The sequence below is a fragment of the Sturnus vulgaris genome, chromosome 2 (assembly GCF_052056855.1).
Source record: "Sturnus vulgaris isolate bStuVul1 chromosome 2, bStuVul1.hap1, whole genome shotgun sequence".
NCBI lineage: Eukaryota > Metazoa > Chordata > Aves > Passeriformes > Sturnidae > Sturnus > Sturnus vulgaris.
Genome location: NC_142244.1, coordinates 31,383,471 through 31,399,542, shown reverse-complemented (window position 1 = coordinate 31,399,542; position 16,072 = coordinate 31,383,471). Strand labels below are relative to the sequence as shown.

The window sequence follows — 16,072 nt, the reverse complement described above, 5'->3', positions numbered from 1 at the left end:
GGAACTCCCTGGCGGCCGCGCTGGCGGGCGGCGTACTGGGGCCTAACACCGCCGTGACATTGGCGGCTACTGCGCCATCGCCACCACCGCCTCCGTGCCCCGGCACGCGACTCTCCTGGCCTTCTGCCACCGCCCCTCAGGCCGGCAAAGGATGCGGCATTTCCTCTCCGCTCCCGAAAACCTCCCGGGCGCGGCGCCGCCACCCGTCGCACTACAACTCCCGGCGTGCCCCGTGGCACGTGGAGAAGAGCGCCCGCGCGGGGGTGCGCGCTGCTTGCTGGGACTCGTAGTTTTTCCTTCGGGGCCGCGCCGTCCTGAGGAGGGCGCCGCCGCCGCCGGCCGGTCTCGCCGGAAGGGCTCTCCCTCCCAGAGGGCGCCGCGATGAGCCGCGCGCGTGCGCAGTGTCGCCGCCAGCCAGCGCCGGGCAGGCAGGGAGGGAAGGAGGGAGGCAGGGAGGGAGCGGCGCTCGCGCGCCTCGGGCCCGAGAAGAGACAGCGCGGTGCCGCGCCGGGCCGGCAGCAGGTACGGGGGCCGGGGGGGAGCCCCTTTACCTCGGCGCCGGCGGAGCGAGGGTGACGGCAGTCAGGCGGTGCGCGGGGCCGCGTCCCCGCGGGAGGAGGGACCGGGCGGGGATCGGCTGCCGGCGGCTCGGGTTGTGAAGCGGGGGAGGGGAGGCCCGGACCGGGGGTGCCGCGCGCGGCGGGAGCCCTTTCGCGAACCCTCAGCCCGTGCGCGCGCGCGCGCAACAGGCGCGCGGGGGCCGCGCGCGGGGCGGGGCCGGGACCGGCGCGGCGGGAGCGGCGCGCGCGTGTGGGCCGGGATCAGGACCGAGACCGGACCCGCGCCTCCTGGGGAACTGGGGAGAGACGGACCCGTTCTGCCCTGCCCAGCCCGGGGAGAGGCTCCTCGTGGCTGGAGGGACTCTCTTGGCTTGTGCCGATGGTGGGGCCGCGCACTGGCTCTGGAAGTCACCGTGGTTGCCTGCGCGGAGTCGGGCAACTCCGTGCCGCGGGACGGGCTGACCTGGTGCTGCTGCTCCCACGGCGGGACGGGATGCGAGCAGGGACAGAGTGTCAGCTGGAGGAGAGGATATCGCCGTAAGCTGAGCCACGGGAGGTTTAGCTTGGACATTAGGGGGAATTTCTTCACGAGAAGCGTGCTTAAATTGGAATGGGCTGCTCAAGCAGATGGTGGAGTCACCATCCCTGGAGGTGTTAGAGGAAAGATTGGACGTGGTACTCAGTGTCATGGTCTGTTTGACATGGTGGTGTTGGGTCATAGTTGTACTCGGTGATATGAGAGGTCTTTCCAACCTAATTGATTCTGTGGAGGGGAAGGGAAACTTTCTCCCGGATCTTCCAAGCTTTTGCTTTTTGACATTTTTTTCGCTAGTGGTGTTGGTTTATCTTAAAAAAGTTCTGCCATCTCCCTGCAAATATCACCCCGTGGCCTCTCATTGTTTCACAGCGTTATTTCTTTGACTGCCTGCATACAATGAAAGGTTTGTGCTTGGTAGCCGTTTCCAGTTGTCCTTTTCCAGAGACTTGATATGCAACAGAAACTCGTCCCATTCATAGTCTCTAAATCTATGCTGCCTGTAGCGCGGTCCATGTAACAATGATTTTAAGCTTTGCCTCTTGAGGGCGTTTCATGAAAATGAAACTCCAAGCTGAAAAGATACGTCATGAGCTGTGAAAATACCGGGCTGCTGTTTCTGCAAAATTCCCAAATGATGCTGAATGGTGGTGTTTAGTGGTCCCTTTATCCTTTATTCAAGCTGCTGTTCCTCTGGATTTTTTGTTTGCTGGTGTATTTTCTGTTCTGACTGCTTGATGTTAATGAAAGACTTAACAAAGTTGGGATATGTCTATGTGCTCTCACGAAATGGGATTGCAACTTTATCCTTAGAAGCTCTTTATTTTAAAGCTATTTTGTACGTTCCTCTGGCAATTAGTAGTTAGAGTAGAATAGTTAATGAAGCACTGTGTAAATTAATAAGTTGTATCAAGCTGACCTTTTGTATATTTAGCCTTGTTTTTATTGTAACTTCATTGTGTTCTCCTTTCGGTGTTACCACTTGCATTGACATGTGAGCTAGCTCATTCAAAACAAGTTTTGAAGTTTCTACTTGAACTGTGGTTACACCTTTTAATTACCCTTTAGACCTACCCACAGGCACAGAGGAAATGAATTGTAGCTTGAGGCACAGTAACTTAAGATGACACATGAGGTTTTTCTCAGCATGGATTTTCCTTTCACAGTCTTTCAAACATACTCAGCGATGCTTCATTTCTGAGAGATGTGACTTTTGGGGGCTTGGAATCTCCTGTCTGCCCCCTAGCTTCAAAACAGTCTTTGTTACATCCCATCTCATTCTGATGCTGTACCAGGGTATTCACCTTTTGCTGTCAGTGTGCCATGTGTTGATTTTTTCTGATATTAAGTTCTGCGTGTTGATGATTTCAGAGCTGGCATGCTCATGTGGTCCTGTATATTCAGCTGAGTGCTGGGCCCTGGAGAAGTCCCAGTTCAGCGCATTTGGAAAGGGAAAGGCATACTGCCCATGGCCGCAGCACTGGCCCAAGTCACCATGAGAACTAAAAAGTCCTACAGTCAGTTGTAGCAGTTTCTGAAAGGCTCTTTATAGAAACTTCTAAGTGTAAGTGTTTATTTAAGCAGGTTATTTGATAGTCCTGTTTCAGCTTTAGTGTTTCTATACAGTGCTCCTTTCTTTTTTTTTTATTTTCTCCCCTTCTGTTGAATAAGCTAATGTTAATAGAATGCTACATTTTCTTTTATGGTCCTGTTTCTGCAGGCTTGCTTTAAAATCTTTCTGTTTGTCCCTCCACAGGGTTGTGAATTTTTTCTTCTGAAGTGTTTTACAAGTTCTTGAGGGAGCTTGACTTCTATCTTTAAGAACACAAAGAAAAGTGCACCCTTAAAGGCAAATAAACAAGTTCTTAAAATGTAACTTTTATGGCAAGAGGTTAATGGATGTAAAACGATGCCTCCCTGAAAAACTGAAAGCAAGTTTTTCCAAAATAGCATACAGTAGATTAAAAAAAAATGTGGTTTAGGGCTAGGGGCTTTAATGATAATTTGAAACACAAGAGTAATAAAAGAGCAGCAGCAAATAGCTAAATTTATTTTATTTGTTTAAATACTTCTGAAGGCCAAAGGGAATAGTGAGTGAGCCTAGTAGGCTGTGAGCAAATCAAGAAAAATAAGACATTAAAGGAATTACACACTTCATGAAATATTCTGAGTGGCTGAAATATCTGCACAGGAGGTTCTGGAATGATGAAATGGACAAACAGGTTTGAAAGACCAGGCCACTTCTCTTTAGAGAGCAAGTGGAAGCTGAACTGATAGAAAAATGATTCAGCTTCATACTAAGGGGCTAAAGCATAATGGCTGTACTTGTTTAAGTAATATAATAATACGAATAAAGAAATGCTGATGTAAATTACAGAGAATAGAGGGTGCATTATGATAGCAAGTCAGCTTTTTTTCTGCTCTGAAGGAAAAAAACCTCCTCTGTTACAGTTTTTAAAGTCTGTTAAGCAAGTAAGTGGATTAAACTGCTCGATGTTATTTCCGAGAATGAATGTGGAGTATACAAAATGCCAGCAGTAGAATGCAAGGCCTGTAGATAGATCAGTACTTTTAAATTATTGTGGACAAGGTAAAGGGATTCTGGAAAAACAGAGGAGGTAATTTTAAGCTAAATACTCTGAAAACCTCTACTGAATATAAAATCTGTAGACCTGTAGGATTGGAAATTTTATTATACCACCTCCTGAATATCTTGCATTGCATTAAACGCTGTGCAGACTTAATAATTCATTTGAGGATAAAAAGTAGAGGCAGTCTAAGACAAGTGACAGTAAATTTTCTTTCAGCAGAATTGATTCATTAAGGATGTTGGTAGCAGGAAGGTATGAAAAAGTGTTAGAAAGTAATGGTAGACTGCACATCACAGGGTCACTTCTGCTGGCTTCTTCATGTTAGACAGGCATAAATGGAGTTCAGTGACAAAAGAGATTTAGTTTGGAATAATGTGAGCACTTTCTTGAAACAGTTGTTTGCTTAGTGTCATGGGGAGACAGATGCTAAAATGCATTGGAACTGAAAGAAATACGACTGTTCCTGGATGTGTGTGGAGAGTTATGGACTGAGCTTTCAGACTGTGTCATAAAACTTAAGATTTAGCCAGTCAGCTGCTGCTGCCAGCTTCCATGTGATCCAGAGTATTTATTTTCTCTGTTTTTCTGTTTTTATTTGGTAGTTCGGAGTGCTTGTCAGGCTCAACAGGAGGACTCATATGTTCTGTGAGGTACTAACAGGTTTGGCACACACAGATCTTTATTTTATTTTATATAAAGTTGAGATTATTTTAAGTGATGTGCTTATTGTATAACCGTAAAATAAATACTGTGTGGCTAAACATCCTGAACGGATTCCAAAGAAGGCTTTGTAAGCCTACCAAATTTAGTGCTAAGGTAACACTTGGAAGCAAATTCACCTGTTGAATTATGAAAATGTCATTTTCCAAACAAGTCACCTATTAGTGGATCACAAACTATATGTGTCTATAAGTAAAGTCCAATCATAATATTGTGATTAACATTAGGTTGTTGTGGTTTTTGTCTGAAGTAGAGTGAGATTGTCTCTTAAAAGACAATCTTGTAGAACTTCCACATAATCCTTTCTTCCACTACCTATGTGTTCTTATTCTACCTTTTTTTTGGTATTGATAAGTTATCAGAAAAGAGAAGTGTCTCTGTAAATGTGCTGTTTGTTGGATTCAGGAGCTTTTGGTAGGAGGCATAAATGGGATGAGGGGGTCAGAATTAACATAACCAAGTTTTGAAGTGCCTGTGGGTTTTGGCTTGATGTGGCTGATACCTCAGTGCTGTGTGACTCTTCCACTACTGATGTCCAAAGCTAGGACGAAATCAGAATTTTGACTTACTGTTGTTTTGTGGGTTTGCACACATCTTCCACAGTGCTGAGTCACAGCAAATAATACAGTTGTGGCAGTCAGATTTGTCATCATGGGAAGCATGAGCTAGCTTTGATTTCAATGCCTCCTGATATTCCCAACTCTGAACAAAAGCTGCTTGAAACTACAAAGTCAACTTAATTAATAATTTACTTTATTTTTAACCTAATTTGTTTTAAACTGTCAGAGATTTCTTCTTTTCATGATATGAAATTCTGAAAGGTGCACTCTTGTTCACTCATAAAGAATGTTCAGGGCAAGTTAGAGTTTTGGAAATGTTAGGGTGATCTTTTTTTCTGACAGATGACTGTCAAATGTAATTTTCAAGCAGTCCTTCTTATAGCTATGACCTTACAGAAAAAACATAGCTGGCCAGCCCATTCTGTGAGTGCGGGGAGGATGTGCTGTAATCAAAATACGAATGTATCTCCTCTTTAACAGAAAAACAGATTACATTTTCATTTGGCATACAAGAATAATCACTTCTGTTGTTTCATGTGGATGGACGCATTAACATAAGGTTATTTTTTTTTTCATGTCAGTATAATCCTGTGTGGCTGTATAGTTTAATTCCCCATCACTTGCTGCTTTGTTTTATGACTTGTGGGACCTTTAGTTTCAGGTTGACTGGGGACTATAGGGTTATAGAAATGAAGGTGAGGGATTTTTAATTTAAACAGATTTATTGTTCTCCAGTGTCTTTGAACGCAGTAAAGGAATTTTGTGTTTTCAGCTCAAGTCAGAAAGTCTCAGTTAACAAGTTTGAAGATGTTTTTTTTTAAATTGACCTGCCTTTGACAGTCAGTTTTTCTGCCTTCTCACTCAAGTTAAAAGCTTTCTGGAACTTTGAAAACTGTATCTGCTGCCTTGAAGTCAAAATGGACCTTTAAAAAATGGAACTCAAAACATGTTGTGAATTTCTTCATGGTAGTGAATGTATAGTGAAGTGCTAGATGCACTGTATATAATCTTTTATTGTGCATGTGCCCTTGCTCAAACTATTTTCCAGTAAGCCTTGTAAATGCATTACTTCTTAATCTGTTCAGCAGTGTTTCTTCAAAAAAGAGCAAAAAAAAAAAGCACACAATCCTCAAACTTTTAAAAATTAGGTGTCCAAGTGTCTGTGGCTGTCAGTGGTTTTAAATAGTAATGCAGGCTGATGTGCCAGATCAGTTTCTGAGAAACCAATTGTCAGGTAGTTCTGTTTCTGTTAGTGGTTGGTTTTTTTATGCATACAGAAATATACTTCCTTGGTTTTTTCTTTTTCTGTTTGGCTGTTGCAGCTTTCATAAACCACAGAAAATGAAATTCATAGGATTGTTTTGTTTCCTTGTTAGAGCTAGAGTTTGATACATCAGCAGCAAAACCTACTTTACGGGTCTTTACAAATACTGTAAAGTGACCGTGAGACATGTTTTCCAATTCTCTTTTATAGCTAGAGAAAGGTAAGCAGAAGTCTTGGAAATCGGCTATGCTTTGCTTGAACAATAGCTTTCTGTAGTTAAGATGGTTAAATATCCTTTCCTGTAGATGTCCTGAGCATTTCAAGAGTCAGAGGACCGAGACAAAGTAATACTCCTGTGTCTCAGATGATGTGAATGCTTCTACAGCTGGGCGTTCCCACAGACCTCTATAAGCCAGTATGGTTTGTCAAATAATTTTGTAAAAGAAGTAGGTACAACCTCATCAAAGTGTTTATCTGGCTGAGCTGGTTTTTGAAAAAATGGGACAGCAGTGGAGAGAGAAGTCAATCTGTTGATTTCCTTTATTTTCCTTTTTCTCTCAGGTGATACTGTCAACAGTATAGAGACTTAGTGGATGTGTTTTCATCTCTGTAGTAGGATGGTGCCAGATGTAGGATTTTGCTCTAGAAGCTTTTCCAGGGAAATAGCATTATTCCCAGGTGATGTTTTTATCATTCTGTATGCCCTGTATTATTAATGATTTTATTATGAAGGGTTTTTGTTGTCTGTCCTCTCCAAGAAAGCTGCCCATTTCCTTCCATGAGATTTAAATACTTCTGTTAGCATCCTGACTTGTTGCCTGTGAATTACCAAAAAGCATATCAGAAGCACTCTCCAAAATCTACACTTCTTAAGGAAAAAACCCAGACGCATTTGTGGCCAAAATGTTGGGATTTTTTGAGAGTGTGTTGATGAGAGCAATGAATGACCAAGTGCCACTTTCAGGTTGGCTTTTTAAATTGGATAGGTTTTCTAATCTCACACTGAAGAGTGTCAGAAGGTGATGTATCCTGTAATCAGAGCTTAGGGAATTGCTCAAACATCTGTCCAGACTGTGCTGTAGGTATTTGGCTTGATGTCAAGAAATGTGATTGTGGGAAAATTTCTTCTCTAGTACATCTAGAATTGAATCTCATGGCAGAGCCACTAAACAAACTAAAATCTCCTTGGAAGTAAAGGTTTTGTGCATTTCTTCGCTTGAATAATTCCAGCTTTTGTCACGCTTGGGGTTCTGTCTTGACAGTGCCATTTCTAACACGAGCTGTCCTTTCAGGGCTCACGGTGCCTCTTGTATCTTTTCCGTGTCTCTCTGGCAGCAATCTAAAGGAGACAGCAGTGTGACAGCACAGCAGAGCTCCCATCTGCCTCCCGTGCTTCCTTTCTTTCTGACAGCTGCCTCAGTTAGGAAATGTGCTCTCATAGTGTGGCAAATCATGAGTATTTTGATTTTATTACACTGTTTCTCTTCAAACTCCTATTCTGCCTTAATTTTCAAGTCTTCCCCTTCTGACCTATTCCCATTGTGAGGTAGAATGTCATGTAGACATCTACACTTCTGGAACACATTTTTTTTCTTATTCTTGCCCCTATTTCCAAAGACAGAAAGTCTGTTTCTAATAGTCTTTAATATCAGGAGTGGATTTGGTAATCTTATTTTCATTACTTATACATGGTACATATATGCTGTTATATGTGTAAAAATTACCGAGTTTATATATATACAGTTATGCAGCTCTTGATTTGTAAGGGCTTTATATTTACATCTTGGTACCTCTGACATCTGGAATATCCAAGAGTATTAGTCACATGGTATTTCTTCTGGCAAAGCCCTTAAGTCTGGTGACAGTGATAGCTGATTTAAGAAGGCAGGGAGTTAATTTTTGTTCCTGTCTAGATGATTGCTTGGGACAAGGTAGGTCATGGCAGTAAGTGACCCTGTATTTCCCAGTGTTTCAGAGTTTCTTTGACTTGATGAGCAAGGAGAAATGCCGTACTTCTTATTTCCTGTAGAAACGTGTGCTAAAAATACATCCACATTCAATAGGGTTCATGTCTTGATCCCAAAATTTTTTGCTGATTATGTTTTCCTTATGGAAATGCAGACATTCAGGAATAGTTAGTGTTTTAATGTTGCTAAAATTTGTTTTTATGGCAGACAAACTGAGAAGGAGAAAGTATCATATGGGGCTTGAATGGTATTGCACAAAAGCCCAATAAATACACCATGAAAATTCCTTACCTGGTCTCCAGAGGTTTTTATCTGTAGCCAGGAGTATCAAAAAATGTGGACAATACTGTGCTATCTTTAGAAAAGAAAAGACGGGTAGAACATTTCCATGACAACCACCACAGATTTTCTCCAGAAGTAGTGTTAATTTTGACAATGCAGAGAAGATCCAGGGGTTGCTATTTGCTGCAAGGGTGAACTTAAAGTGACCACTGAAAGATTTTCCACTAAGTCACACCAAAGCTGCTGAAGACCAGAGAGACAATTTGAAGTTGTTCTGCTTCTGTGGTTTAGTCTGGGGAAAAAGCTACATCCTTGAGAAAGGAGGAGATTTATAGCAAACAATCCTCGGATGACTGTAACAACTAACATAGAGTTGTTACATTTTTAGTCCTAAAAAGCCATTGTGTGCTCACACTTTTGGATAGGTCCAAAAATGCTTTCAGTATGTGTGAGCTGGATGGAATCTTTGATGCACTCGTTGAATTTTTCACTGGTAGCCAGGAAACCAATGAAAGAATGGTAAAGAAAGAATTGATTGTAAGATACATTCAGGACCTAAGAACTACTTTTAGAAAATAGCTCTGGGTTTAAGTTATAGAGGTTGGACAGACAGATGTATAAAATAGGTGGCTATGTGCTGGGATTTTGTTTATTTTCTACCAGTGGTGGTATACTATAAAAAAAGTTACTAAACTCATCTCTAATTGGATTGGTAACTTCTCGGTGATGAAGGGAGTTTAATCTTTTCACCTTTAATGAAAAAAAAATCTCTTTCCTGTCATTTGGTGGTAGGTGTTTGTACTCCCAGGTAAAAGACCATACAGTGTTTTGAAAAGATTTTAAGTAAATGAAATAGAGGAAGAGGTTAGTCAGCCAAGTGAACTGTCCTGAAAGTCAGAAATGAGCAGAGCCAAAACCTGCAGCTACGGCTTGGAGAGGGTGTAAGAATGATGATACCTGTGAAGCTGTTGGGTAGAGGGCTTGTAGTAAAGTCAGAGAAAGAATGTACCTGTACTTTCAATAAATGAAACAATGACTTAAGGTACAATAGGAGGGGCTAAGAGAACTCTGAAAGGAAAATGGAAATCATTACCTTAAAGACAGAAGCAAAACTAATTGGAAGAAAATCAATATGCAAATTGGGAGATGGGGAAACTAGGTTAATAATTACAGTAAGGAAGAATACACAAGGAAACTTACTTATGATGAAGTTGGTTGTGTCATTGATATTTAGAAACACTGGATATGGAAGCTGCATAATAGAAATTAGAGATGAAATTCAGTATTAAGGGATGAAGATATTCCCTATCAAGAATTCAATTAAATTAAGAACTTGTAGATATTGAAAGTGAAGGTGTGAAATGACCACAGGAACTTATCAAAGGAGTTACCAAAGTCCTGAAATGCCAAATAAAGACAAATACAGTCTAATGAGTTGGAGAAGACAGATTTCAGACAAAAATGGAGAATTATTAATACCAGTATGGAAGGCCTGAGATGGTATCTGGGCTGTAGTGTGTTTATTCATGGTCAGGGACGGAATGATGAGAGTGTCTGCAAAGCCATTTTCCTGTTAGGAATTTCCTTCTAGCTCATGGTTGTCCACCTGGTGTTTGAGTTTAACTTGCTTATTCTAAAGTATATGGAATACTTTGTTCAAAATATTTTAGGAATGAAAGAAATTTTGAGTGTTTGTTGACTGAACTTCTTTTTACAGTTAAAATTCCAGGCTTATTCAAATAGTATGTGTGTTTAATATACAGATAGTAGTCACTTAAACTAAAAGTGTGAAGAACATATAATTGCCAAGCATACTGTAAGAAAAACGAACACTTGAAACTCAAACATGTAAACACAGGAGGAAATGAGTCTCAAAGCTGTTAAGAAAGATGTAGGGAACTTCTGGCACTCTGAGATTTATCTTTTTGTTGTAACTTTATTTAAAAAAAAGAGGCCATTTCAAGAGAGCCTTTTCAGCAAAATAAGGCTGCTGAATTGGTTACTTACATGCTCAGGTTGTTATGTTGCATTCAGTGCAATCTGTGACTAATTGACAATCAATGTAGTAGTTCTGTGTCCCTGAACAGTTTTTTAAATGTCAATTGTCAGAATATAGTAACACTTGAAGTGATGTCCAAAATGTTTTCTGTGAAAGTCAGTTTTCTGATCGTCAGAATTCTTAAAAATGGTTATCAGCTAGCAGCAACTTAAAAAGAGGCTCTAACGAGAAGCATATTTGAGTATCTTTTTTTGTTTTAAATTCTCTTACAGCTCTTTGTGCTAACTGAAAGAAGAGTAGTTAGACTTGATATACATCATTTGATGTATGTTAAAGAGAAAATTTAAGCTGTTGAGAATCTGTATAGACTCATGTTGCTCCATTTTAAGGTAAAAAGTGCACAGGAGATCATTTATCATCTGGTGATTCTGTGCTTATGGAATTTGAGGTAGGTAGCTTATTTAGTACAGCACGTTAGAACATTTGAAAGAGACCTTTAAAAGTCCTGTAGAGTAACTTTTTATATAGTGCAGCTTGGTAAATTTTGTGTTGCAGGATTTACAATATGTTGGAGACTCTGCATCTCTGTGGAGATGCATGGAAACACTGACATTTTGAGAACTTGATTCCCAGCCTCTTTTGGATTTAAAGGGATGATGTAAGGAGAGAAGTAGCAGCAGAATGGAGCTAAGAGTAGAGACCTGATCCACACCCATTGCTTTCAGGAGGATGAGTTCTTTCCACACAGTTCTCCACCTACTGCTTTATGCTAAGTGATTCCAAAGTGTGGTGTTGTACATGTGCAAATCATCATGGGCAGCTATAAATGCTGACCCACGAAGTTAAGTAAGACAGAGGGTACTTGGAAATCACAGACTGAAAAAAGGCCTCTCTGCATAAACAGTGGCAGGATTAGGGACTGGGGGTGGGGAGGAGGGAACAATAGCACTGCTTTCTTTGCAGGACTGAGCATTTTCAATGGTTAAACCATCTTCACCTAACATTTTTCTTTTTGTTTCAGTTTCCTTGTAGGCCTTGTCTGGATAGAAGGAACACAGGGTTTCTTCAAGTTTCTTCAACAGGGTTGTGTTGAAGTAACTTAAAACATTGGCTATGAAGTGCAAAAAGAAAAAGCCCCTGTATTCACATGCAAAGTAAATTAAGCTAAAAAGCAGCTAAGACACATTCATTTCTGAGTAAAGACAGGAGTATGTAGTTTGGCTAATTCTCTGTGTGGAGAAATGTTAACATTTTTTAGTGCAGTTTTCTTTTTAGCAGAGGCTATACTATACCTTAAAGACCTTAGTTGTTATTAAAATATTTTACTTACTCTCTGAAGCCTCAGAAAAAATAAAATAAAAGTTTGTTGGACTGATGTCACCTAAGTGACAATTCTGTGAAATTTTACTTTACACCTTCTAAATTTTATTGGAAGTTAGGTGATGGAATGTAGAGGAACAGTGGCTGGAAGTTCATGGTTTCAGAGTTTAAAGATGGACACAATATAAATGATGTGTTGAAGAGTAATTTTGTCCTCTTTTTTAAATTGCATTGTGAAGGAATCATGACGACCTCAGGAAAAGAGAATTTCCGGCTGAAGAGCTACAAGAACAAATCTCTAAACCCTGATGAGATGCGTCGCAGGCGGGAGGAAGAGGGTCTTCAGCTACGGAAGCAAAAGAGAGAGGAGCAGGTAATGCACAGCAATTGAGATACCTGTGACCAGTCCTTAAACAGTCCTGTCTTGCAGTGTCTCTGCCTGTCTGCTTCTCCCAAGCACCTTCTTAGTTGTTCTGCCCTCTGAATTCATACACAGTCAGTCTGAAATCAGAGTCACTTGCACACTACACTGCCTCTTCTGCGGGCTCTACAACACATAGAGTGCTCCTCATTCACTCAAGTGTAACATTGGCCAGATTGAGGGTTTGAACAAATTATCTGACCAGCAGCTGTAGCTTCTCCAGCTCTTCTCATGTCATCTTAAACTGGGTACCTTCTCTAAGTCGTAGCAACCAAATTCTGCTCATCCAGGTATGATCATTCTCCAGAGCTCTCTTTGCCACTGTAACTCGACCGTCAGAGCCCCTGAAGGTGTTGTATGAAGATGTGTAATACACAGGAATTTATCAAGTCTTTGAACCCCAGCATCCTCTGCAAGAAAGCAATGGTGTGCAAGCTAGACAGCTTGTCAATGGAGGCAGATGGTGAAGAAAAGAAGCAGATATCAGTGAACATTTTCCAGAAATGTTAGGAACCTATATTTTAGCACAGTGCTGTTTTCATTTACTCCATGGCTAAGCTTTCTCCGTGTGCTGTCAGTTGAAGTCCTGTAGCGAAGCCAGTGTACTGCCTACTGCCTTCCCTCAGGTGATAGCCTGTGTAGTTTCTGTATCAGCCTAACGCAACATGCTGTGTATGTATTGGCTTTGTAATGTATATCATATATATTAAATACATGTTAAATACTTTCTCTCTTTAGTTGTTTAAACGCCGAAATGTTGCAACAGCCGAGGAAGAAGCGGAGGAGGAAGTGATGTCAGATGGAGGCTTCCATGAGGCTCAGATGAACAACATGGAGATGACTTCTGTAAGTGATGAGAAATGAATACACTGTTGGTTGAATCTGGGCAAGTCTGTCGTGCAGTGACGTGATGGGAATGAAATTCCAGAATGATACGAAGAATACATTCAGAGATGGACAGCTCTGAAAGCTGTTTCAATGAACCGCCCTGAAACACATTATATAAGAGAAGAATGCTAGGTATATATAGTGAGTGTTTTTTCAGAGGATATGTGCTCAAGAAAATTAAATAAAATATCATATTCCTGGCAGGCTGATCACTTCCAGGATTTAATCTCCATTACAGGTGATTCTATCAACTGTTGCCCAGAGTTTTTTTAATCTGAAATTCATACCGCTTGAAGTATGAAAATACAAATCAGGCAGTGTGTTGCTGCAGTTTACAGAGCTGAGAAGGAGCTCAGTGGAAATCTTTCTTAGAAGACTTTCAAGTGGCACCATTTTTAGCCAAAGTGTTGGAAACACTGCTAGACCTAGCATAGCTGTCTGCATGAGGCCTTGAACTCCTTTCTATGCTAGATTTTAAAACTACAGAAGAACACTTCTTGTTGGAATTAGATTTTACTTTCTCCCTGGAAAGAAAAATTTTAAGAGTTTCAGTTCTATAACAGAAAGGTTTAAGGAAAGTGCAGTTCTCACTTAAAAGTGTTGCTGATCTTCACAATGTCTGTATTCAGATTATGCAAGTGATGTTTCCATAGAAATCAGGCTGAACTACTGGTGATTATATGAGCCTTGAAAATTACTGCGAAACAGAGAAATGCTTATAAACAGCGTGGTAGATCAATAATAGAATATATAGTTTATCAGGCAAGTCCTAAATACCATTAATCATTTGTGTGGAAGCTTATATTAAACAAATAGAGGGTAAAAAGTAAGGAAAGGGTTTTGCCTAATTGATAGATAGTGTCATTACACAGTTTGCTGTGTTAAATGCCATAAATTTCAGGCTCTTAACAGTTGGAGCTGTTGGCTGTTACAGACAATGCTTAAGTATTTTCAGCACTGTCATCTGTCTCCCTGTCTGTCTAAGGGTTGTGATCAGATGTATCTGAAGATTTAGATTAGAAGTGGAAGAAAAAATATGTCTTTTCTTATGTTTCTTTACATGTTTCTTTATATATGGTGAACAGAATGTCAGATTTTACTTAGCATAAGAAAGGTTGCTGATTTAATGTAGTCATATTGGAATCCAACAGTATCATGGAAATTTAATACCTCTACTTGATGTTGATAACAAGCATTAGGTTTTTCAACTCTTCTAGAAATGACAGGTCCTATATGTTTTGATATAAGAGAGTAAGTAAAAATGTACATGTTAGGGAAATCTCAATGCTAACATAATTACTTTTTGTTAAAGCTGACAATTTTACATCTGTTTTAGAGGAAGGGAGAGAATACCTCTGAAAAATTCTGAAGAGTAATTTTCTTGCCATTTCTTGAGGAAAATTTGAATTTTGGCTTTTCAGTAAAGCAAAGCTGCACTTGAGAATGATGCTGCCTTATGTAGATGTACATATATAGTGATTCCTTTGTTGTCCATAATGATTTTACCTAAGTTTTTATTCAGTAAGAAATAAGCCTCATACTGTTTTAGCAAATGTAACCTGTTTGTCACTAATTCCAGATTTTTTCTCCTTTTGCTGTCTATCACCCTCATCCTGTTTTCCTACCTAAATGTTAGAGTGCAGTCATCACCGCTGATATGATTGAGATGATTTTCTCTAATAGTCCAGAACAGCAGCTCTCAGCCACCCAGAAGTTCCGAAAGCTGCTTTCTAAAGGTAAGGGCTGAAATTACTTAGAGAAAACTGTAGAAGCCTCCCTAGCATGTGGTTTTACTTTGACAGCAATTAAAATTGAATTTCACACTGAAATTTCTGGGTCAAGCTTTGCTTGACACAATGTCAGCTTGATGTATGTAATAGTTGCTTATTTTCTTGAAATCTGTACTGACTGTTGCAGATGTGAGATCTCCTCTTGGATGTAGGTTTGAGTGTTGTAGGCAGTGTCTCTGTGGCCCAAACATGCTGATATACCAAAGTTCCTCTGCACGTGTGCATACCAGAGCGACTGCACAGAGCTGCTGTTCTGAAATCAGTTGGCCTAAACTACTGAGTGCATCCGTGCATTGAATCATGTTATCTTTTTACCTCATACTCCGGAGTTTTTTTAAATTGGCAGATAGGAATCAGTTGCCTTTCAGTGAAGTATTGTAGAAAAAGTGCACACTCCAAGAAAAGAGTAGTCAGTATGTCACTGGATATCGTTTTGATGCAGTAATTTGAGAATTTCCTTACAAAGAAATGAAAGTATTTAATTTAACTTCTTATTTTAAACAGAACCAAATCCTCCAATAGACGAAGTCATAAGCACACAAGGAGTGGTGGCCAGGTTTGTGGAGTTCCTGAAGCGAAAAGAAAACTGTACATTACAGGTATAAAAATATGAATGTGTCTGTCTTCCTAGTTTAGAAAGGCATTTGGTGATGGAGATAGATAGGAAAAAATCAGTGATTTGTTCAGCTATACTTCCTCTCCTTCTTCATTATGTTACAAAAGCTATTTTGTCATCAGAATTTCTGGCAAAACCTCTGAGTGCAGGACAGAGAGAGATGTTTGGCATGCATTGAGTGATTGATAAGATGGGGTCTTCAGACTTCAACAAAAACGGAGCTTGAAATTTGGAACTCAACAGATAAAAAGTTACTAAACTTTAATGTTTGTCTTCTTTGTACTAATTGATTAAAATCTTTAGAAGTAGGATTTACATTAATCAAAGTAAAAAAAATAGTTTAGAATTAGAAATACAATCTATAGTGATAAACATAGAAAGGTGGCAACTTTACTGTGGTTTGAAAAAACTGCATTTTGTGTGCTACAATGGTGGTTAATTTTTCTTAGACCTTTGTCTTATTTCTAGCTGTCTTAGCTAATACAAAGTGAAAGAAAATAAATAATCTGGTCAAGGAAAAAATATGTTAACATGTAACGATTAAATACAGCACTTAGAT

At 40.2% G+C, this 16,072-nt stretch overlaps 1 protein-coding gene across 1 annotated transcript in view; it reads left to right on the top strand.

Annotated features, from left to right (window-relative positions):
• The first annotated feature begins 417 nt into the window (after positions 1–417).
• KPNA1 (karyopherin subunit alpha 1) overlaps positions 418–16,072 on the top strand; it is a 58,325-nt gene continuing 42,670 nt past the window's right edge. Inside the window, exons 1-5 of the mRNA XM_014884135.2 lie at positions 418–522; positions 12,038–12,171; positions 12,958–13,065; positions 14,744–14,843; positions 15,402–15,496. Of these exons, the coding sequence (XP_014739621.1) occupies positions 12,043–12,171; positions 12,958–13,065; positions 14,744–14,843; positions 15,402–15,496 (432 nt within the window). The 5' untranslated portion in view covers positions 418–522; positions 12,038–12,042. The remainder of the gene's footprint in view (positions 523–12,037; positions 12,172–12,957; positions 13,066–14,743; positions 14,844–15,401; positions 15,497–16,072) is intronic.